Source organism: Bombus pyrosoma, linkage group LG13 (genome assembly GCF_014825855.1).
Source record: "Bombus pyrosoma isolate SC7728 linkage group LG13, ASM1482585v1, whole genome shotgun sequence".
In the NCBI taxonomy this organism is placed as follows: Eukaryota; Metazoa; Arthropoda; class Insecta; order Hymenoptera; family Apidae; genus Bombus; species Bombus pyrosoma.
In genome coordinates, this window is record NC_057782.1 from 5,754,780 (window position 1) to 5,780,285 (window position 25,506).

General features: G+C 38.3%; 1 protein-coding gene across 13 annotated transcripts in view; it reads right to left on the minus strand.

The window, feature by feature from the left end:
• The window catches only part of LOC122574256 (basement membrane-specific heparan sulfate proteoglycan core protein-like), a 298,381-nt gene that overhangs the window by 200,766 nt on the left and 72,109 nt on the right, over positions 1-25,506 (minus strand). For all 13 annotated transcript variants that reach the window (XR_006318969.1, XR_006318967.1, XR_006318968.1 and 10 more), the window contains one exon: positions 14,251-14,396. Coding sequence is in view for 6 of the 13 variants with exons in the window: in XM_043741632.1 (XP_043597567.1) it covers positions 14,251-14,396 (146 nt within the window). In the remaining 7 variants the exon portion in view is untranslated. The remainder of the gene's footprint in view (positions 1-14,250; positions 14,397-25,506) is intronic.

The window sequence follows — 25,506 nt, forward strand, 5'->3', positions numbered from 1 at the left end:
GAATCGATAAATCTTGCTTATGTAACACTTGAGAGAGGTCGAGGCGCTGGTTCGCTGGGTAAACGTGGACCCGCGAATCCGCCGAAAGGAAAACCACTTCCGGGGAAATAGTATTAAGTACTGCGCTGATCGTAAATAACGCGCGTCGCCGTAATAAATGAACACCGCCGCGTTATATCGTTAAACCGGCGGAAGATACAGCTGACATTAATCACCGGCGAATCAGTCACCATTGAAAAACCGTCTGCTGGAAGGGTAGTAGCTGCGGACGAATAAAAGAAAGCTACTTAATGTCATCAATCAACAGTATAAAAGGGAGTAACCAAAACTACTGTTATGGTACGATATCGTTGTCGTATCTGATCGGCATTTGACACGTCAGCTGTTGATTTTCATTCATTCGTTCATTTTATCTGCGATCCCGTGTACCAATAAATAATTTTTTCGGAAATTTCATTTTAATGTTATTTAGTAGTTAAAAGAGACTATTTTAGTATAACATACGTAGTTGGGAAAGAGAAACAATCAATTTCATTCAATGATATAAGCTTTTTATGTGGCAAGTCATCGTCGAATCTGATAAAAAGAAAGACCATATGTATCCATTGTATCCACGAACAAAGAAAAAAATTGTTTCAATCAATTTATTATTGATCGACAAAGAATTTTTTAATTACTTCCATATAAAGAATAAAAAATATTTTCTTCTGGTCTTCGCACGAGTTCAACACAAATTATTACGAAATTTTTCCTGACTTGCAATTAACGTTCTCTATGTAAAATCGATAAGCATACACATAGGAAATTCGTACCTATAACCTGAGACTGTATATAATTCTACAATGTAAGCTAAAAGTTATACGCAATAAACGTGTTAAAAACAACCTTCGAAAGATTCCAATACATTGACAAAGAAGTCGTAGGACAAGAAATTGAAAAAATTGTACGTGTCCAAGTTTCTAACCGGCTTTCCATTGTCGTAAATTAATAGGATCACTCACCAACGCGTATTGCGTTTCTCAATACGTATACCTGTTTTATAATAATATCTTGGTAACTTTACGAAAGTTGTCAGGTATAAGCGTCTCCGGGTTCTGAATGCAATGGAACTCGTCATAAAACACCAAGTCCCAGGTCGCTAGTAGCTAATTCAATATCGCAGCCCGATCAGAAGTTTATTTTACTCAAAGCCTCTTAAACATCCACACAAAACCTATCCAAGGGCTCGCAGCTGCGCAACCGTTTTCGAGTTAGCTTTAACGCGATTGAACTTCTCCGATTGTTTCCACAGTTCTTACGACGCCTGGTGTACTCTACCCGCGGAAAAGTGTTGCCCGTGCACTTTGGCCCCCTTCCCTAGAGCCGAACCTTATTCACCAAAGGCAAACCCTTGGATCGGTTCAATTAACGAACAGAATGTGCTGACCCGTGACTTTCGAACGTTAATTAACTCTATGCGCCTAAGTTCTTCTTTCCGTGCCTTTGTTCTTCGCCACGGCTACCTAACGTTCTAGTTCTGGTACCTTGTTACTTTTTCTTCTCTCTCCTTTTTTATTTCCCTGTTTCTCTCCTTTTTTTCTCAAACTATGGTAACACGAACCGAAATTTAAACGGACCGATAGAGCAAACGGTGTACTTATTCATTTAGCGACGACTAATGAGCTGCGAGGTGGCAAAAAAGCTGCCAGATTTCGAGGCAACAGCCGAATGCATGAGTTGCGGATCAGACTGCTGGAAACATCAGTCGCTTCTGTGGAGTATTTACATAGTTTTCGTTGTACTGTTACGTATGATATCGGTGCTCCTTCTCTTATGTGATATTTTATTTACTATGAAAAAGTATACAAATCTACGATAATATTACCCGTGTTCCATTAGAAGAAGGAACGGCTATCTTTTTATTTAATCAAAACGACTTTCTGTTTAATCAAAAGCCTGGGTGCCAGTAAAAACCGTGTGTCGTTTTAATTATGTGGATAAGCTTTCACTTTCGAATGTTTAATATAAAATTTTATTATGTAACAGTTTCCTAATTTTTGCACCACTATTCGCATTATCGAATATTTTATGAAACGAGTGGCCATTTCATAAAAATTTAATTACCGCTATCATTAATTTAATTCGTGAAGGGGCTTCACAGAAAGATATTGGAAATAATATTTTACACATAATATAAAATGCTGTAATATTATGTATATTATATGATATAAAATATTATTCTTCCGGCAAATGTGGATTAATTTTCCGCCACAGCACATGTTGGTTTTGACGGTCAATTCAGCGACTGTCATATAATTGTAACAATAGCGTTTCACCATTGTTTGACGTATAAAGTCACAGTTGAATTTGAAACTAAAGAAATAAATTTAAATTTGCGACCGAATTGAAGTTCGTTTCGAAAATTGCGAACAACATGATGTTTTATTTTATATTTTCTTCGGATCGATTCGTCAGTGTGTCAGATTTCTAAGACTACAGAGTACAAAAGGGAATCCTCTTCGTTTTTTTATTTTTCTTTTTACATTAGAGAGAAAACATTCGTCAGTTCGCAATTAATCTTGAACGGAATAAAACCGCTTGAACCCGACCAGTTCCGGTAGAAACGCTGGGAACGGATACTTACACGGATCCTCGACAGAGTTTCAACAGGAAAGAGAGAGAAGGAAAGACGAGCTTAAGGTTTTAATTTATAGCTGGCGGACCCACCCTTAATCTGGCAAATCTGTAGAGTGCCGTGTTACTCGTAAATAACCAAGGCAGAAAGTATTATTTTGTATGAAAAACAAACTGAAGACAAGAAATTAATACCTGTCCCTTTGTATCGCGAAATAAACCGTACCAACTAATCCCTCTGTAATACTCTACACACCTGCGGAATTATAATATCTCGGGTTAGATACATAAAAATGATACTTCGTTGCGTTGTTTTCTCGAATCCTCTTCCAATTTCAAACACAAGTTACATAAAATATAAAAATCTAAAAGAAAATTATGTTAAACGAAAGAATCTCAATTTTTCATTCATTACGTTAACACAGTACTTTTCTAAATGAAATTCTCAGTAACGTGAATTTATCTTTACCTGTAGCAAAATTGAACTTTGACTTGAATTTTCAATACGCTTTTTTAATCCTTTTATATTTGATGCAGCGTATTTCACAACATATTTCACAAGTCGTTGACTAAATATGTTTTTCGCAAAACTTGAGATAATTATGTACAACGTTCCAAATATATTTTGCACCTGACACTGTTACAGCAGCGATCAACTAAAGCTCGTTCGTGATAAAATCGTAAAGCAAGCGATTAATATACTGAATGAAGAAGACGTAGCTATTAAGCATAAAAATGAACATTTCCTCCGCTGTAAAGTCACGTTCTATTAACTCTTACGATCGTCACGATTTCGACTGGATGGCGTCAGTCTTACATCGAGTTTCCATTAAGAAAAGATTCTCGTATCTCTGTGGCTTGAATCCCGGCACAATGGCCGTATCATTAGACTAGCACCCGCAACAAAAGGATACGGATAGCGGATACGATTAGTCCAGCCTGGCTGCTTGATACCGGCTTTTCTTACCTAGTCAACCGGTATCGCGTAACATTTTACACAGCCGCGGTTGACAACAATACCCACAATCCTTTCTGCTTCTTGTCGTTTACCAGTTTCAGTTATATAAGATTCCTCTTTCTCCCTCGTCTTTTCTTTATACCAAAGTGCATTAGGACGTGGTCGAAGCAGACGAACGATACAGCGGGAATGATAATGAGAAAAGTCGGAGATCAAGCGTAAATTTTATTTTTCTCGGAGAAATGTATCGTGAAGAACTCGGGGAATGAAAAAGAGCGAGCTCGTTTTGTTTCTAGCGAAGAACGTAGCATGCTATCGTGAAAATTTTTCAAGTATCCCAAGGCATTCTATGGCATCTCGTATATATTTTACGAGCAGCGCGCAATGAACACCGGGGAATCACCAACGATATAGTTCAATTTTTATTGTGCACCGTGTGCGAGGAGTATGTAAAAATTGTTCAAACGTCAATCCTGAATCAAACGTTTCGCGTGAAATTGATGAATTGATGTGCGAGGAAACGAACCATATCAAATTAATCCGCTTGCTAACTAAAATTCTTTCCCGTTGTATTGTGGATTAATTAATTGTTTAATGAACGAGGAAATATGCACGAAGGAGCCACTAATATTCCTTTATAACAACGGAAAAGGTAATATTTCATAAATTATCGCGATACGTTCATTATCAAGACAACGTTAATTTTGTTTTATTAATGAATGGCCAACCTGTCTTTCAATGCATATACCGATTCACTTTGTGTATCGTATATTCGTACATACGTTTACAGTCAGGCGCAAAAGTCTACATACACCTCCTTACATTTGAAATCGAATATTTTATCTGTTGGAATCAGATGCACATTTATAAAAATAACGTTTAATCGTTCTATCTGTTAATTAGAAACTTTTATAAATATCCTTCTTAATATTTATAACATTAACTATCTTCTGACTATTAATAATAATTCGTCCTGAATCTTTTACGAGTTTCATGGTTTTTCTCCATTCCTCCGGCAAACGTTTTAACACTAACGAGGAGATACTAAATTATTGTACATCGTTGATATGTGAACGTAACTAATTCTACAATCAAGTAGGATTTTGTAATTTCTTTTAATAAAATATATAGAATATATGAGATACAGAAATACTTTATAATATTTATAAAATATGTTTGTAGACTCTCGTGACTGACTGTACCTAGCAACTCTGCAAGTAATTCAAATCTATCCAGATGAATACAACGAACGTATCAATCATTAACGAACATGGCTTCCATTATATTGTAGAAAGCAGATGCTGATAAAACGATTATCATTAAGATCCCATCATTTTACCCGAATAGAAGAGAGTGAACAAAGTGACGAACTCATTACGAGGAGAGTTACCTACTTCAAAAATTTTTCCTAATAGCCTCCCGCGTTCGCGAACGATGTCTCATAGACTCTCTCCTTTTTAGTCCCGGAGGCCACATTTTTAATAGTGCCCCCTCTTAAATTATGTCTGCGACCCGCTGATAAAAGCTGGAAGGCATTTTTAGCATCGACCGTCATCGACGCCTAGCATTCTCCGTCAGTTCTCATCCCCCTTCCATTTTTCTTTCACCCTCGACTCGAGCTTCCGCGTCTTTTTTTCTATGGCTCGTGTCGCAACTCTCCTCTTTCGATATCGACCGGCGAGGACGTAGCTCATTTTGCCCGGTTTAATAGATCACGCTACGACAGATTTGGTTTTTTACTCGAGATAATAATAATTTCTTTTTCAGGAAAAATAATTATCGGAATCCCATCGCCTTAGTCAACCATCCCTATTGATAAATTGCGTCTTTCCCTTTGTCTGCTAATCATAGAATTTTTTTTGTATTTGTGGTTCATAGACAGAGAGCAGTAAAGTTTCGTGAACGTTTCGAGGGAAAAGAATAGTAACTTATGTTACAAACAATAATTCAGACAATTGAATACGAGATTTTTCTTAAAAAAAGGTTTCTTAACTCAATTCTCAGGAAAATTATATATCATTTTAGGAATCTATATAATTTAAAATTTCCAAAATTCGTTGCGCTCTAACTTATTGGTCTCTGTCAATTTAAATGAAGAAAAAAAAAAGATAAAGTTTCAATATCAGCAGTAAATTCCGAAAAACATCGTGTAACGTTTCGTACGTTCCAGTTTGTATATTTATTGCCTTTCTAAAATTCAATTTGTTTAAAAAACTTATGATATGCAGCATAACGTTGGAATGTTAATGAAAATTGAATCTTCTATCAATCGTACAATTTTCTATATATCCCTGATTCATAAACAGAGTGAATAGTAAAGTTTCGAGAATATTATGAAGGAGAAAATAACTCGAAATGTTGAATGGGTTCGTTTCTTGGCGATAAATGTTTACGACAGCCAGCTTTGAAATTGGAGACTTTGTGATGTATTACGAATACAACTTGCAGTAGGAAAGTGGGTTATGATAGATTTAAAATTCTTAACGGCCAAATCAAAAACTCGTAGCGTCTCGGAGGAACGTGTAAAGAGGAGTTTACAGGAGGAATTTGGAAGCATTTCATTTTGTTAAGCCACAAGTTCCACGGAAGCCAGTGAAATAAGATTTGATTACGCTTTATCATTTATCCATGTTATTTCGTGCTGAATAAATAAGTACCGATAGAACGAAGGAAAAGGAAAGAAATGAAAGAAAGAAACTATTCAGTGCTCGTGAAATGGTTCGAAACGGGTGAATCTGAACGAGCTTTGGGCAATAAAAGGCTGAAAGAAAATAATTTTGTCGAGACTTCATCGTCCATGCGACGGAAAATGACTCCCTTCGCCTTTAACAGACAGCTCTTAGAATGGTTTGATAACTCGAGAAGTCTCGGTTCAAGATTACTCGAGTTAACGAAGCGTACCGTCGTTCGCCAAGTGTTTAAAGAAGTTTCGCATTTAAAGTCAATCTTCCGGCTATTTGTTACAACTGAAAAATACGTTTCTTTTTCACCCGCCCTAATGAACTTTCTGTGAATTCTTCAATTGTGCCAATAATAATGCCAGGTGAAGCCTATCACGCAATGACCAGTTTTCTTCAATCACTGAAGATTCAAATTCAAATGTTCCAATTTCCAAATATTTCAATTTTCGAACCCCCAAATTCCTAAATTTAAATTGACTAGGATTCCTAAACCAATCCTCCACAGTTTATCAAATTTATTACGCAAGCTCTGCTATACATGATCCCAAAGCGTCATTATTACACTGCGGATACTTATGCAAATTCATATTTCTATGAATATAATTTAAAAAAATGGAATTTCAATATTTAATATATTTTCACGTATTACGTACAACCTTCAACTTTCCTTAAACACCTAGAAACTTTCCAGAGTTTCCTAAATGTAAAAGAATCGCCCAAAGTCAAAGGAACCTACTGCAGAATCGACGATTTCTTTTCATCAAGATCTAATCTCGCAACTTTGTTTTATCTTCCAGGCTTGACAAAATTAGCACATAGTATATGTACCTATCACCACTGCAATTTGTCACATGTCAGATTTCAACAAAACAAGGGGTTTGCTTATCATTCCAATCGAATCTCTAGCAAGGCAACATCACGCGTCCTTTCGAGTTCCATCGACAGGCTCGTTCTGCTCGTGTCTTCCTGATTCGCAACCGCAATAACCACGTCAATTCAATTCGTCCATAGAGTCGATAGAAACGGCAATAAAGCCAGTTTGGTCGACGAAATTTAGTCGATCACACCCACAATCAGTCTAAGCGTCAACCCGGTAATTTCTGTTTGGTGCCACACTTTGTCCAGCAGCTTTCGTGAATTCATAATGATCGTTTTTAGTTTTCTATCCGCGCTAAGCTGTCGTAAAGCTGATTGAAGAGAATCTCATAATAACGTTCGTATATGGACTTAATAATGCGATTATGGATTATTTTCTTCGTGTATTGTACTTCTCAATACCATTCGTTTTATAATCGATTTTATCGATGATTTTATGTTCTATTTATATCTACATACGTTTGAAAGTATCTAAGGTGCATTAATTAAACGTTTACAGTGTTCACAGAAATTCCCGTTATCGCTAAGTCCCGACAAAATTTTATGCTTTCTGCTTTCTAATCATATTAGGTATTAACGTTAAAATAATTTACAACGAATGGAATTCATCAGTTTGACTTGTTACTACAGTGTCGTGCCTTTAACATCATATTGCATCCCATACTTTATTGTCTGGAATCAATTCTACTGGAAATACGATTTTGTTCGTCGATGAAGAGGAATTGTTAACTGCATTTACTCGGTTTTAATTGGAAATTATAATTCACGGCCTCTCGGCGATTATCCTTGGATTCTTTTAACTGCAAACGAAGAGGATTCTCACTATCCCAGTTTCCCGAAGAATCAAACAGCTAGCGGGGTCCTCGTGTCCGTTTCACCTCCGACCACCGTAAATACAGATAAAGCTAATTGAGAGCAATCGTTTGACCGAGACGGACGGTACTCCTTTAATTCTCCGGATAGAAGATAAAAGCTTCTTCTCGATTGCGCCTCGTCATCCCCTGATCCCTTCCCCACAGGCTACTATGTTATTGTTCCAATCTCCACCCGCGTTCATTGCCCATGGTATTAGAAGAATCGTCGAACGATGACTGTACCTGCACATATATGTATCTCGTATATTAAAGGATACTAACACTCCTCGTGGTTTCTGGTCCTCGTTCGTCCCCCAATCCGCAAATATACGCTATTGAAAATGAACGGTGGCGTGCAAGTGGGCGTGTCTCGCGTGGTGCTCCTAGATGGACAGGATCCTCCGACCGCTGTGCAAACTCCGTAGGACAGAGGCTCGTAATCGAGAAAGACTAGGGGGACCGGTGAGCTTTCCTCGAGAGTCCAGAAATCCTCGAGAATGCCGTTCGTTCGCAAACACTCGTCCTAGGCGGGGATTAGGAAGGAAGAATCCCGTGTCTCTCAGTCGGCTCGCTGACGATTGCATTTCTCGGTTCTTCCAGCAGAAATTGTTTCAATTCGACTCTCTGTCCCTTTAGTCGGAGAGCCGACGCGTCGATTACGAGATTAAATCGGACTTAGTCCACCCTTCCCCTCTTTTCCCCTTCCTCATCGTGGCGTTCTTCGATGTCCCGGCTTATTTCACCGGCGTGGAAAACAATTTCCTGGATTCACCGCAATTAAAAGTCGCTCGCCGCTTCTGCCAACTTCCTGCTTCCTCTACCTCGCAACGATCCCCGGATGGTGGCCACATCGAACCACCTTCTCGTCGATCGATCATCTTCGATTATTAATTAGCCCGGCTAATGATTCCAGGAGACACGAGAGCAGAGTGACGGGTAATTAAGAAGAAACGACGAGGAGACCTTTTTGCCACGGTTAGAGGGATTATGATAAAGCAGCCTGTCCAAAGATAACATCTGTCTGCTCGAAAGCTGCTGCCTCTCGTCCTTTTGCTCTCCTATATCCACCAGCGTGCTGACTTGCATTTTCTTTGTTCATTACTGACCGTGTCCGGCACACAGGTTGCAGGTGGCTCGCGGAAACTGGAAATTTTTTCCTGGCCGGATTGCGGCCAACAAAGCATATTCATTGTTTCATACTGGCTAGTTCTTCCCAGAGGAAGGCACTCCTCTGCTTCCTTTATTATTCATACTTCTTTCTTTTAATTAAACTTCGCATGGAGCGTGTTATAAACGACATTCCGTTTTTAGTAATATCAAAAGAATTTTTATGAACTATAGGATGAGCGATAATTTGAAAATATTTTTAGATCGTGTTTAATGAACAATGGTCGAAGATAGTTTTGGACAATGACATACGCGCTACTGCAATTAACCTGTTAATGTCTTTAGTTAGCGTTTCGATAGAAGAGGTGAAACCCGCTTTATGCGAGCGACAGCGATCGATTAATTTGTTCATTGAACTTTAATGAACGTAACCATAGTGCTAATAAGATATCTACTGCAAACGGTTCGTCTCCAACACAGGGTACATTACGCCCGTCCGAGATGATTGAAACTTCTTGGATCGGCCTCGCTATAATTGGTATTTCGTATAATTAATTGTCGTCGATTAGATTTACCTCTAAAACTTTGCCCCGGCTGTGTAAATATTTCAATGCACATATGGTCTCTTTAAATATTCTCCTCAAATCCATCTCGACCAAACAGAACTTTTTATTCAGATCGCAAACTCTGTTTATGTATAGCAGTGCCGGGAACAGGTAAATATGTTCAAAGACAATTATTTCACCCTAAAGTCGTGCACGGCGTGTGATCGATGACAAACAGAAGAAACTCCACGGACATCCGTGCTGAACAGCTGACACAAAACAACCGGTCGTCGTACTTCAACCCAATTTCCCCGGCAACTCCTTCATCTCAATTAACTACGCCCTTGTCGTCTACGCCAATTTACCATTTCCAACGAGCTAGCAAGAGCTGTCTGTCCTTCGTTAAACTACGATTCACCTGACTGAATATGCCATCCTGACTAATTCCTCGACATTTCGTTCCACGACTATTCGTTCCACAATTATTCGTTTCGCTCTTATGATTTACCCCGTGTCTTTACGCCATGTTCCATAGATTCTTCGTGCTGACATTTGTATCCTATATCATCGATGCCATTATGTCAATTGACGTTATCACTCTGCCGGAATCGCTTGGAGGATTCACTATCTCGTTTATCGCGCGTGTGCGCATACAAATATACCTGTGTTACACACGCACATGGCTGCAAACACGTGCAACATTTCATTCGACGGCGTAGCTACCCCACCAGCCCTCGGAAACCGGGTACACTGAACGTGGGCCCCTTGTCGCTAGACACTGCATCCGTATCTTCGTGTGTACGTATCAAGCGACGCCCAATAAATCCACGGTTTAATTAAACTAAGTTTAAACGGATCCCTCTTCCCTCTGGTATAAAGCAGTTATATGTATTACGTTCCTGATCCGCCGCTAAATCAATTATCGGAGTTACACAAGCGCCAGGGAGTGTCACGCGACTACACTTCGTCTCGGATACCTCGATAAACCGTCTGACTTTTTATTACAAAACTGATTTTGATAATTACATAGGAGTATATTTCGTCGATTTTATTGATTTTCTTATTCAGGTCAACATTCTGAGTAATGTCGTTCATAAGTTTCAGATTCACAGAGACATATGAAAGTATCTTTTATATCATGTACTATATCTGTTAGGTTTAAATTCAAGTTCTACGTAGGATTTGAGTTAAGCTTAGATTAGATAATAAATAAAAAAAAAGAAATTGCAATCTATATGTGATTTTATGGTAATTATATAAAAATCGTAGAAAAAGGAAATGACAACTGAACATTTCATATTTGTTTTAAAGTTCACCAATATAACTATGACGATTGAATGTCATCACAGTGCTAGTGAAGTAACAACATGTTTCACAGAACACACTTAATGTACTCATAAAGTATTCCAATACTTTCTCGAACCGTTATAATTACTCCGATTTTTAATTACAAATGCATTCGTCCAATATTCGAAATATTTCCGTAGAACGCGTATTTTTTCGTTTTCCTTCGAAAATATCGTTTGGGCAGTGAATTAACGTTCCCAGCTCGTTCAATACGCCGAAACGTTTACGTTCCATCGATCGATCGTGTGTGTTCCTGTGTTCGTTAACGCGACGGACAGGAAAGATAATGTTTTGCGAGCGATCGAACTGTTTCCAATAGAAAACAAGCCGATGAATATGCGTAGCGAACGATTGATTAAGCGGGGAAGAAGCAAACCGACTAGATAGAATAATTAAATGGTCACTCTTGCCGCGCGCATCACGAATTCCTTCTGCAGACTAGCATCACGCCGGTGTACATCGTACACGATTAAGCCTAAGCCATTCGAACTATTTGCGCCGGTACATGCGATGGGAAGGGCTCGATTAAACAGATCACTTCCGTGGAGCCGGCACATTACAATCGTGCTGCTGCCCTCCGGTTGCAAACGAGATGCAACCCCTTCCACTATTTTTCTCCACGAAGGAGAGAACAGTGATCTAGCGCGAAGCAACAGTTTTCCAGGAGAATTTTAAGAAGTCCATATATCACCGTATCAAACCTACTGCATTATTCAGGCTAATATATAACCCTAATAAGTACTGAATAGATTTCACTCGACAATTCGCGGTGTTACTAATGCGGCTCAAACACGATGCAGAATAAATAGAAGTACGGTTACTTGGAAGAAAAGTGAAAATAGAGTAAAAAGAGAATAACGCTATTCGTGAATTACAGAAAGCGTTTTACATCTTAATGGGGGAAAAACAACATGAAATTATGTAATTTTTAATATAAATATGCGATTAATGTATGTGATGGTGCAGTGAGGTAATAAATTGTAGTGTAGTAATAAGTGTAGTAAGCGTGGAAAAGAACCGAAGGATAAAGAAATCTCGACTGCGTGAAAGGTATTGAAGCAAAAATGTAAAGCATCTGTACTTCTTCTTATCGTCTAAGGAATGATTTTATTTCATTCGAAACTGATCACCAAGTATTATCATTCTATATCCTATATTACGGATATTTATGAATTTACGAGAATTTTAAATACACAAATATGTACAGAATGTGCAAAGATTAAATATTCAAAGTAAACTACAATGCTCTTTTCCTTTACTTGTATTCAGAAAAATAGAAATTTTTCCATAAAATTCAACAGTATAATTCAAAATATTCGGTTTTGTATCGGCTGTATCATTTACCTCATTATTCAATACACAGCGATGGGCACTATAAATAGACAAATGTTTACTCGTATATTCGCCTAATTGTGTTAAAAATATTTCTATTTCTTCTACTACTATAGAGAGAGAGAACATAAACTTGTACTACCTATATTTTGCATGACAATTAAAAATTAAATTAAGTTGAGTTGAATATAACTTTCCTTATTTACGTACTATAACATTTTTAAAATCTCCAAAAATTACATAATCCTCTATCCGACTAAAAATTTCTAATTCACTATTTAACATATATTCTTTGATCTTTGTTCACCTTCGCAGCCTCTACATTTGCGTTCGCCGCACACGCTTCTACATCTCATGTATGCATACAGTACACCAAGTATTGATAGAGAGAAAGGGGCTTGGCTCTGTAACCACTTGGTTGAGTATACCTGATCGGTTCATTTGCCGCTGGCGAAGGTACAGTCACCCTGTGATCACTTGGCAATCCTAGTCTAACCTGCACTTGCTTCTTCCGCTACTAGAGACTCTCCTGTCCAGCAATTAAAGACAGTGCTTGAGCAGCACGGGCTAAAGACAGACACGCCGCTATTGACAAGTACAGGGAAGCATGTATGTATTTACGTGCATACACGGACGTCGAGTATTCAGCACAGATTCGAGAATGCGAGTCGAGGAGAAGAAGAGATTTAAGGGCTGTCTTTCTTGCTGCTAACCCGATGGACGTTCAGTGACGCGTTAAAGTAGTCTCGAGTTGAACACGTGATGTCAAAGAGACATCGGTCGTAGTGAGCATCGTATAAAAGCGGAACGCGATAGTCTTTGGCTGATGGATTCGCTCTGTAGTGTAAGGTAATTGAATTCACGACGACCGCTATCGAAAGAAAGGTGATTTTTATTGTCCGAACGTCGTTCACGAGCATCGAAAGAAGGCAATAGAATTTATAGTTTATAGCGATAGCGGTCGTGGCAACAAATGACGATTTCTATCTATCAAACTTTCTTTTCCATCGATGAAATTATACGGTACGGACGATACTTGATTTCGCTGAATCAAGACTAACTTACAGCGTCCACAATTAGAACCGGAGTGTGTCTATTATCTTAATTTCCCCTAATTCCTGCGATGATTAATAATTCACGCGTATCTCATGAACCGTGAGCAGGTGACCGGAAAATGTAGCAACAATATGCGTGCACGCAGCAATAAGTAAATATTACACAATCTCCACGGACGTGAGTCCGAAGCGAAAGCTAGTCATTACGCATATTGATACGGTTTATAGGTACGTATGCTAATGAATAAATACCAATAATTATGCGAAGATTTTGGTTCGCTGTTGTTCCTACCGATTTTAACAGTTCTCCCTCCGGCATTTAATGAACTGTATTGTGTTAGAAAATTATTGGTACCGGCTCGTTAAAGTTTGGCCGATCCTATCGGACCTTTCTCGTCCCGCCTAAAATTATTCCCGATTGTATTCATACAATTATTGTAAACGTTCCTGATGTACGGATTACGCAAACAAAAAATACAACTGTATACAATCAGCCAACCGTAGCGAGTATATTGATTCATGGAATTAATCGATAAATGGAATACCATGAAATATAAATGAAAATGTTCCCCTTCTCTTATTTTCCCTAACGATTTCGAAATGTTTTTGACGATAAACGATAAACGTTTGTCTACTAGTTTTTCCGCGAATATTATCGAATAACAGGAATATCCCGGAAAAAGCGTTTCATTAAGCTGGCTATTTTATATGATTTGCTCGGATGATTTATGCAGCATCAATGTGTCACGAGAAAATAACGATACGCTTGATTTATATCGAAAAATTGTACGATCCGCGATCATCGGTAGATAAATATTTACATAGACAGCTCCAGAATGATAGACGCTATAATATCTTTTAGAAAAATAAGTCGTCACTTACTACTCTGTCTCCAGGATGCTTCACGAAGCAATTCAATTCCGCTGTTTGACCAACGATGGCAGTAACATTTCGTGGGGCGATGTCGTCGAAATCTGGCTTGTTCAAAGGTTTACTTCCGGCGACCACGCTCGCCAAGCTTGATCCACCTGCAAAGAGTATGGACAATACCATTAAGGAAATTGTCTTTTCGTTGAATCTATTCTTCTTTATTCTAAAAATTTGGAGGGAATTCCATTGATTATTAGGCAATTCCTAAAACTTTCAAGGTTTATTATCTCACTGGGAAAAACTGATACGTACGTGTAGATACAAACGAACTTCGTATCGAAAAGGTTAACTCGGATGTTGTTCGAGAAAAGAACGCTGTTTATCGATCGTTATGTTACATAGCAAATTTCCGGTAACAGTTTTTGCTGTTAATATATCAGTGTGTGTTCCTTGCATCGTAAACACACATACATCATATCGCGTCAAAATCAGAATACGTTAGCAAAGTCCGTAATATGTGTGTGTATGTACGCAGTATGTTTTTTCGAGAGCATTCGTTCCGCCATATTGTATATTGATTTAATTGTATATCGAATATCTATACATTCGCGGTATCTTGATGCGAAATTAATGCAAAATTGTTGCGAAAAACTTACCATAATTTCGATCGTTTCCACTGCATTCTCCCTAACTTCTTCCGTAGAAACGTCAATTAAAGTGGGCACTACACTACGCAATCGTTATTGCACGCGACCGACAACTAATATTACGCGCGAACGAGCGAAGAGGTTCGTACCGAAGAGGTTGATTGCGCCGCACAGTGAAACCGGCAACTGAAGACAACTTGCGACACGAAACCCATATTCGTTGTAATATTTACAATTTTTTCTCGCGAACAGAATCTAGCCGCACTAAATGTAAACATACCGAGACCGAGACACGTTTGGTAATGACGATAGTTATACCTTGGCGTACCAGATGGCGTGTCGCGAGAAACATCCAAGGATGTATGTGTGTATGAGTATATTCTTACCTATAATACTTGTGTATACACATATATTATAGTTTTAATCGAACTCTTTCAAAATGGTGACGTGGTGTTTACACAGCTCAGCTAAAATCGAAGTGAAGTGCAACATATTACCAGTGGTAAGTAAATAAATTTGTAATTAAAGCACGCAAGTTATTTAATAAACAACGATATTCAACTAGAACATAGGTTAGCCCCTTTTTACACGCGGTATCGATCTCACGATTCAATCGTCGAATATCTAAGTGTACGGTTATAATACTACGATATGCAAACTATTCTTTTACGGTGAATTATTATTTTTCTATAATCCTTACGAATAATTTTACCAGCATTTATTGCATCGATATCTTAGATCACTATCTTGCAAGAATATATAATTCTGCTTGATCGTTCGTTTTTATTTCGATAATGTAGTATGTTTGTTATACTCCGTATTAAACTAGTAAGTATTTTAATACTTATCAAGAGTGGCGTATTTATATTAGGTGTATCACCTAGAAATCGCAATAAATATTTGAGAGCATAAAATTTTGCAGTTATAGGAACGCAAACGGTGAAATTTTCCCGCAGAAGCGCATAAATAATGGAGAAATCTATTCTTATTTAACAAGGCGTCACGGCAACAGAGTAGCGTGAGTATTTCTCGCAAAGTCAAAGTAAGTTGGATGAATATGGAAACTCTTCGAGCTTTATGTTCAAACGAGGTTAGACGATGCAGCTGCTTTGCAACATCAAAAGTTCTACCTCTTGAGTGAGCTGGTTGTTGTCGACTCGCTTTCTACCAACAGAAATGTATACACACACAAATGCACACACTAACGCGCACGCGGGTAATTCTAATAAGCACTTGATTAAGGATGAACTTCCAGCAATACTAATGCGTCACGGTATTGTATATGGCCGTGGTACGCAATCACGGTTAACGTTCATGAAATACCGTGTTAGTTGCACCAGGACAGCCCATCGTCTTCTTCTTTGATCCACCGTTAATGCAAATAGTTCACCAACTAATAATTTCGAGAATGCCTGGCTTCCCTGTGGCATGCTTCCATCCCTGCTTCGCCCCTAGCCTCACTGACCTTCGATTTAGGTACACGAAAACGGACTCTATCGTAATTTCATCATGAATGCACCAGTGAAAATAATACAACAGTATGATCTTGTATAATAGGTAATTTGTCAACTAATCATTTAGTATAAATACCTCTTTTATAAGTTTATAGCATTTTATGCTATTTTTTGTCAAATAGGATGGTCAGATAATGTATACTTTGCAAAATTTAATTGTAGAATTTGATTTATTTCATTATCAAGCTTGTGTTATGCAAGGGTATTTATTAACATTTGTAATTTGAAACCCGTGGCTTGTAAAATTTTATTAATAACACTGGTACAATTGCGTGAAAAGGCTCTCATATGAGAAACAAATTATTTCAACCTACAGATACAATCAGTTATAAAAGTTTACATGCACCACTTTTTGAGATATCATGAAAAAGATGTCCATGTTGTTTTAACAATATCTTTAATGTTAAACATTCTATTAATTAAACTCAAATATGTACTTTAAATTTTGAAAATAATTTTACAATTCATTTGACATTGATAAAATTAAAGATTGGGTAATTACTGGTGTAATTTCGTTTCATAAATTCTGCGACTTAAATCTCGCGTTGGTGTAATTCTTCCCGGAAATACGTTAATATACTGAGCAAATACAAAGCCATTTTATGCTGACACGAAACTGTACACGTAAAATTCTCTGGTAAAATAAAATGAGTTGACCTACATAAAACTCGGGTTATATGCAGACTTTTGTCACTGGTTGTACTTGATCTCCGATCAACATAATTTATGCATCGCATTATGATGACGTTTATCTCGCTAACCACTTCATTATACACCAGATCAACGTGATTTGGGCGTGAATGAAGTTTCGTTTTTGGTTGGATTAAATAAACACGTATGATGTATAGTTACCGTGTGTCATAATGGCGCAACAGTCACTTTCACCGATCCTTTCCATCTCGGATTTATTATTGGAGTTTGCCAAATGATATATACCGAAGAAAGAAAAACATTCTCATAACTCAACAACCATCCAACGATTTCAGGGGTCACAAATGGTGACTATTATCTTTCCGCCGAATTAGGTTACACTGTAGCTGATTTATATGAATCATTCGATTCGCCATTAACCAGGATTTCGTCGAACGCAGAGATGAGGGAATCGCCATTAACATAATCCCGTGAGAGTGGGTGGAAACGGTGGAAAAACGGTGCTGTGTTGAACGAGGCTCGAAACGGTCGACGGGGGTTGAGGGTGCGTTGAACGCGAACGGAAAGAGTGAGACAGAGCTATGGCGCTCGATAAAATTTCCCATTGTGTTCCACGGGTAAAATGGGATTTTGCTGGGGCAGAAATTGAAATTGTTACAAGGCAGACGCGAAATTGTTGGAAATCGCTCAACGATATCCCAGACGATATCGATATGCGTTCCGGGGAAGGAAGGAGTAACGGAAGGGATTGGCAGCCGATAACGAAGCGTCGACGAGTTGTCGTGAAATTAATTTACCGTCACGACCGTCCATCCCTCGCCATGGTCATGGTTGTTCGCTACTATCACGGAACAGTCGATTTAATGGTGTCCCGTGGCAGGCCGATGAAATGGAAAACCTGTAAGCGTCCGACGAAACGAATGTCGATGGGACGCGCTATCGAGCACCACGAGGAGAAATTTTGCTCCGCATACGCGGAAATGGACCAAAAAGAATGACTATCGATCGGATTCCTGCGCCAGGGAATACTTGGGAAGATCGTCGATATATCAGAACTTGACGTACGAACCAGACATAGAGATATCTTAAAAATTCCAGAAATTTTAGTTTTATCTGTCTTCTCCCCTTCTCTCACTCTCTTCCACTCTTTCTATCTCAGATTGAACTAACATGAGAACCGACAAATTTATGTAAAAAGAGGCATTGGATTAATTTGTCTAATAATCTAACTTATGCACGGTAGTGCCTCTTTGCCTTAACATGTTCGTATTGCAGTCCACCATTTTTAATTTCAAGGTGTAATAAACACACGTCTGATCCGGGAGAACGATAGCTGATTCTCGAAATAAGAAGTTATGAACGAACGAAGAAACGAGCTGGGACGATACGCGAGAAATATTCTTTATGCGTTCCTCCATGGTGCGTTTATTCAAATTTATTCAAATTTAAATTTATGCGGGCAGTATCTGCCACGTAGCACGCGTATGAATACCGTCGATTTAAATACAGCCAGGAAAATCCGGAGAATTTTTCCAAGGATACTATATGGCAATCTTGCTCCGCTGGTTATTCTTGATTTTTCTCTGCCCACAGAAACGATAAACAAGGAAACTGTGTTTTAAACAAACGTGTTCCACAGGGTCCACCGCAATCTCTGACCGTTTGGTGATTCTCCAAATTTCGGTGGCTTCTAGTCACAGCACGTACGTTCAGTTATTTGATCTTCCCCTTAGATTCGAAGTTGGCCAAAAGCACGGCCAGCGATACCTTTCGACCCGCTCCTATCGTTTACCTCGTCCGTGAATTTAGAGTCGTCCCGGAAATGAACGGGGAAGAAGCGGGCTAGAATGGAAAAAGAGGGACGGGAGAAAGGAGGAGGGTGGTCTGAAGTAATCAAAGGAACAACGGAAAGCCTCGTACCGTACCGCGTCGCGTGGTGAAGCAAGAGGAAAAAAAGCGCAGTGAAATTATGGTGTAATACCAGTCAGCGTACGTATTCTGCTCTGACACGCAAACCAACCCCTTAAATTCGTCGGTTCCTTCGTCCGTGTTCGTGCCTTGTAATTTCAATGGAATGCATCACACAGAGATAAGAAATCGTAATTGAAGCTCTGAACAATGCTCGCCTGCAATCTGACGTAAGAAAAATCGACGAAATCTAGACAACCTCGCGAAGTTCTGCTTTTCTAATGATATAAACTCTCTCTCTCTTTCTTTCTTTCTCCGCATTGTTATAACTTTTTCCAAATGAATAGTTCAAAGTTACGAACAAATTTACTTAGTCCACGCGTTTCCTCTCTTTCTCTTTAACGATCGTTTCAAGGGGTAAATACCTGCGAGCACGATCGAATGCCTACAAAGGATGCACCGTTGTTACCCACTTCTTGTTTCATGACAGAGTTTTCCGTACGGCACCTATAGTTTCTATTCGAAACTGGTAGTTGGCTCTAGAACTACGACGTCGATTCTTTCCTACAGGATCGTATCGTTGATTTCGGCATTGAATTCACTTCGAGCATCACCGAAGGATCTCCTTTCAACCGTTTCGCTCTATGATTTTCCACCGATTCACTGGAGCTATACGCCTGAACCTTGGCTATTTATACGATTGCCGGGCCTTCAAAAGTCCTCTTTTTTGCTTCTCCCTTTTTCTTCTATCGGCTAGAATTTTCGTATTACCGTTTCCTTTACAAACTCGGTGCCTGTGTATGCAATCGACGATTTTGATGCACCTCTCACATTTCTCGATCTTCTCGTTCACGTTTAAAGCTTCGTCGATGATACAAAACGATCGATTCGCATAATATTAGGTTCTTTGAAGTGTTTGTAGCATTCTTTTGTCAGACATCGTACGATATCAAATAGTACGACTCTCTATTTGTTATAATCATAGTTACACGTGGACACTGGTATAATAACAGAACAAGAAAAGCCAAAAGACAAATGATAAAATTGCAGTTTATGATTGCCGAATTTTATAAAACTATTTTCCTTAATTTCTTTATTACAAGGCAAGATGACAAAATTCTTTTAAACTCGTAGAAGATCTTCTGATATTAATAATAACAATAAATGTATCTAACAAATAATAAAACATATTACTGATATAATTTTAATAATTCCAATAATAACTGCTGCTTTAGTTTAATTATTAATCCATCGTTAATTTATACGCTTCGTACACGTTTCGAATAAATTTATCCAAGATGCTTCTTTAACGTTTGGAACATTTAGTTAATGCCCAAAGCGTCAATAGCGATGTAATAGAATAGATTCGGATATTGTTCATATTATTTTAGTAGGATTAATAAAAGCTAATTTCATAGGAATATTCGACGGTTAGTGCCACGTAATCCGCTAATTGATTGAATTAAAATTAACGCTCGGGCAAATGGAGTCGGGGTAATTAAATATCGGTCGCGTTTTAGTAATTCAACAGGGGTCACTGGATATAAATGTCCTGGTGAACCGGCTTGTTTCCCCCTTTTCTAATCAGTACTTGCCATCCTACGTAGCATTGGGAGCAGGAAATTCAGTTCGTCCTTTGAAACGAATATTGGGGTACGGAGAATAGAAGAAGAACGAAGCCAGGGGAAACAGGGGATTCTAATTACTCAATTAAAATATTCAACAGAGTCGTGTCGCGACCAACTCAATTGCTCTGCGTATATTTTACTATCAAATGTGATTCTAATTAAAACTGTTCCTACCTAACTATTTATATCTTTTCCATACTAAAACGTCGTTTCACTTAAAAACATTTTCATCTCTTTCATTCTCAAATTATAATTAACGGTAAAAAAGTATCGTCGTTTAATATGAACGTAAATTTACCACACATAAATAATTATGATTGAAGAGATATGGTGAAAAACAGATATAATAATATGCGACCATTTATCTCCGTAGAAAACAATTTGTCTAGAAAACATTGATTCTAGTAATTACAGAAACGATTGATTTATTAGCTCCAAGAATAAAACATTAAACAGTTTGTAACGTGAATAGTCACGAAAATTTGTCTATAATATTTCTGTCCATTCGTACAAATATTTGAAAATTAAAAAATCCAAGAAGATTATTTACGAGTGAAATAAGAGATCTGTATAACTGAACCAGATTGATGAGCTTCACTCCTCATAAATTTTTTGATTTCGTTACACAGGTATATGATTGATATTCAATCCCCCAGAAACAAATGACTTGCTCGTAAGTTCTTTCTTTTCTTAGCAAGAAAATAGTATAATAATAGAAAATTCCAAGTGAAATTAACAAAATTCATCAAATATTTTGATCAATATAGTTTCTGACTAACTCGATCCCATGACTTGTTTTAAATTTGCACTATGTTCCATTTTATAATTGCGAACATGTAAAATTAAAAATAACGGAGTTAAGTGTCGTTTACATGCAGTTCGTAGATTATGCGACTATAATTGGCTTGTGGTTTGAATAACATTCACTTTATAATTCCGAATACATAGTCACAAACTAAAGTAGAAACGGCAGAGTTAGGAAATAAATATTGAAAAACTAATTCACCAACAAAGCACGGTTTCCATGCAGATCGTAGTTCACATACAATCTCGCAAACAACCTAAATTAGTCCATAAAGTATGACTGGGTACGACGTTATCCAATCCGTGGAGTTAACTCTAGTGCAAGCATTCCGTTCCACAAATCAGGCTGCGATTCGAGGTTCGTTTCAATAATCGTCCCGGAACTGCTAAATAACTCAATAGTTTCGGCCAGGAACGAGGCAGATTGCACGGGATAGCTCGTTGTGTGTAAAGTTGAAACTCGGCCCGAGTGTAACCGGGGAAAATCGCGATAACGCGCCAGTGCTGAGCTTGCTCGTTACGGGTCTGAGCCCTTATGCTTCCTACGGGGCCAGAATATGGGCATATTCTATTAGCAGAATGGTTTACACGGTTGCCCAACCTCGTAAATAGAACCGGTAAACAGATTCGCACACTAACACACCGTGGGAGGGCATCGAAGCTTGCTACCGTTTCGTTCGCCAATTTCATCAGTGTGCGACGATGCATCCTGGCAGGAAAAGATGGCACGAGCTATGCAGAAGCTTCTTATTTATTTCTCTTCCCTGTTTTCTTTCGCGGTCGACGAATTTTTATATCGTTCGTATGACACTTGTAACTTTCCTTAAATAGTATAGAAAATAATGATTCTGGATATATCAAAGATCAGAAAGAATCTAAGAAGAACATAAACGAGAGATGGTGATTTTAGAAATTTTATAAGCGTTTCGCAACTTGCAACAAAGCTATTCTTACAAATAGATTTTGTCAGAATACGTATCCGTTGTAACTGGATTGCGAACTTCTATGCATTTACGAGAAACAAGAAAAATGCGGAAACGTACAAAATGCATGTAATATGCAAAGTAATAAAATATTTTCAAACTTGTTATGACACTTAACGGCTGAAATAAATCTTTATGCAGACTGCAAGAGTACGCAGTGTAGATACAATGAATGCGCTGAGATACAATGAATTCTGCTGAATATTATCGGATATAAACGCACGAAGAAAGGACTACGGACTTTTTGAATAGCACAATATATAAGCTCTTAATGTATACGAAGCATTATTCTATTATCGAACTACCAAATGCTCAATGATAAAAATATCGAGCTGAAGGATCGGTCTTCTCCAGTTTCCGTCTCTAGAGGTAGTTTCATAGATTTTAAAGTTCACAGTTGCGAATTCGTAGCACGTATAGTTTAAAAAGTTATTAAATCTTGAAACGAACGTGTACTCTCTTCCACGTTGAGAAAGTTTCGCCGAAACTATACGGGGCATACTGTCCTGCAAACATATGCGCAACTATTTGGAATATCCGACTGCCGTTTATGCGACCGGACTTTGCAGATTAAAATGCAGCAGCTGGAACCGTGGGATTCGTTCAGGTTGAAAGTTCGCTTAATAATGGTACGTCCCTTGCCGGGTATAAAATCGGTCATCAGAACGAGACAGAAAGGTGCATTAATCACCGGGATTGTCTTTAACCGTAGAGATTACGTTGCAACTTTCTGTTAATTACTCAACTGCTACTGCACTTTTTCACGGAAATGTATTTGCGTTTGTCAACTCTATGCTTCTGTTTTATTTGCTCGCGGGACAACATTCAAACAACATTCTACTGCTGAATAATCTGAAGCTTAACAATCGCGGAACGTCTTTTGAAATGTGAATTAATATAGGTGACGAATGACAGAGAACTGAGTAAATGTCCATTGAGTAATTGGTAGCTAGCGAAGAATAATTTAAACAAGATACGTGGAGCTTTGCGTGCGCATGGACAAAATGTGTGCTGTATGCGTAATATTTCTATGAAGGTGATATGATCGGGAAATAAGATAGTCGGAATATAATTATGGCACTGAAGTGTTTTATACGTTTTTTTCTTATGTCCAATGAATTAATTTCTTGTAATTTTAAACAGTAGTTGCCACTTGTTTGTTCTAATCTTTATCGGAAGACGAATAAAATTTTCGACATACGTAGAAAAAAAAAAACAAGGGAGATGTGAATTGTTGAAAAATTTCGAGAGTTATTGTAGACAACGCGTTAAAATAATACGTACCAATTTATATCTAAAGCGTAAAAATCTGGCTGAAAGTTAACGTTGTTTCAATGTGAATGAAACATGTTGGAATTCTATACGCGACATTCCTATCGTTTCAGCAGCCCACGTATTATAGGATCATATGTTTCATCAAGCACCTGAAAGGAACAGCTGAGAACCGATTACCGTGTCGTTAACGATATTCCAGCAACGTTCAAGTTGTATCGATGATCAAACTTGCCGCGTAAGAGTAACCAAGTTTATAATACAAGTACGTCGCTAATGCATACGATATCCCAAGTACAGATTAAACTTTTCGAAGACCATTAGCGTGCATCGAGGGAACGTCGTATCTCAAGCTAAGTCAGCGGTTAAATTCACGGACGTCCGGGTCCCGCGAGGATGTTCAAAACGACGGTGTAAGTACGTCCTCGAAGATTCGAACGTAAATACGTCTGTCCGCCTGTATTGCAAATTTAAAAAAAAAAAAAAAACTAATTAAAACGATCGCAAAGTCTCAAGTCTGATCGGAACTTCCTTTACTGTCTAGTTGTCACAATAAAATTACAAAAATCTGTGGTGTCAGTTTCGTTTCTTAATACATTTTTTTAATAAAATTTTCAAATGTGAACACTCTGCCATCACGCGATACGTATAGATACGCAATCTCTCCACATTGTATTCAATAAATAACAGGGTGCACGACTGTGTTGTACATTTAGCAAACATTCATCACGTCTCGTAAAATTTGCACAGTTCATCAAATCGTTTCGCCATTCGAAAAAACAATAACAAATTCTTTATGATATCGAAACGTTGCAACAAAATATCTCTGATATTTGTTTTTCGCTAGTAACGAAACATCGCCGGCAGTGTACGTTGTTCAGTTAACGCAAATCGATTGCGAGTGAGGGGAGCGGGGGGTACAAAATCGAGCACGGATCGACTCGAGGAAATTCCAATCAGGAAACCATTACATTACGTAACCAGCGTTAGCGAGTTTATTGTACGTGGCGAGGCATTTGGCTATTTTGAGGATCAACGTTTACAATTTGCTACGGCTACATGTGTTAGGGCTAATTGTTAAACCTTTGTAACACGACTAGAGACGAAAGCTAGTTTCTGCATCCTCTTGGAACTTTCTAAGATCTTTTTTTACAGCCTTATACGACTCGTTTCTTAGAGCTTCTTCGGAGATCGAAACACGATTATGTATATTTCATTGCTTATTTCACTTCGAACCTATCACCTTATGTAGATCCGAGACTGGTTTTACTCTAATATTAAAATATACTCACACAAAGACGAAGAAAACGCTATACATCAACAGGATACAAAAGTAGATTCGTTCGAGGATTTCGTATATATGTTTCTCTGTGTTTCCAATTCCAGTGGACTCCGGCTCGAGTGGCATGCAAATTAAGCGTTTGTTTAATCGCGTTACGGAAAACAGGGTTTCATCGGATATTCCTGAATGAATAATCGATGAATGTTGCAACGAAAGCATCCCGCAATTTTCACTTGCCATCGGCAACAATTCCACTGGGTAAACAAGCGCGTTGCTTTGGCCCGGAAGACGCGCGAGAAAAATTTGGTGAGAACCAATGGTATGTTTGTTCGACGAGTAAGAAAGCCACGGAGCAACGCTCTACGATGAAGGCGAGAGAAGAAAAGTTGCAGCCGTTGAACAGACTTATTACCGATTTATCATCGAGTGGAAATTAGAACAGAAGCTTCGGCCCGGAATCGGTGGCAAAAGTTTCCCCTTCGCGCCGCTTGAATGGGAATAAGGAAACGACGAGCGCCTTCGTTGGCCCGCTCACAAAAGTTCCAAAGCATCTCCTCGACTATTACTCCGATGAAGGAT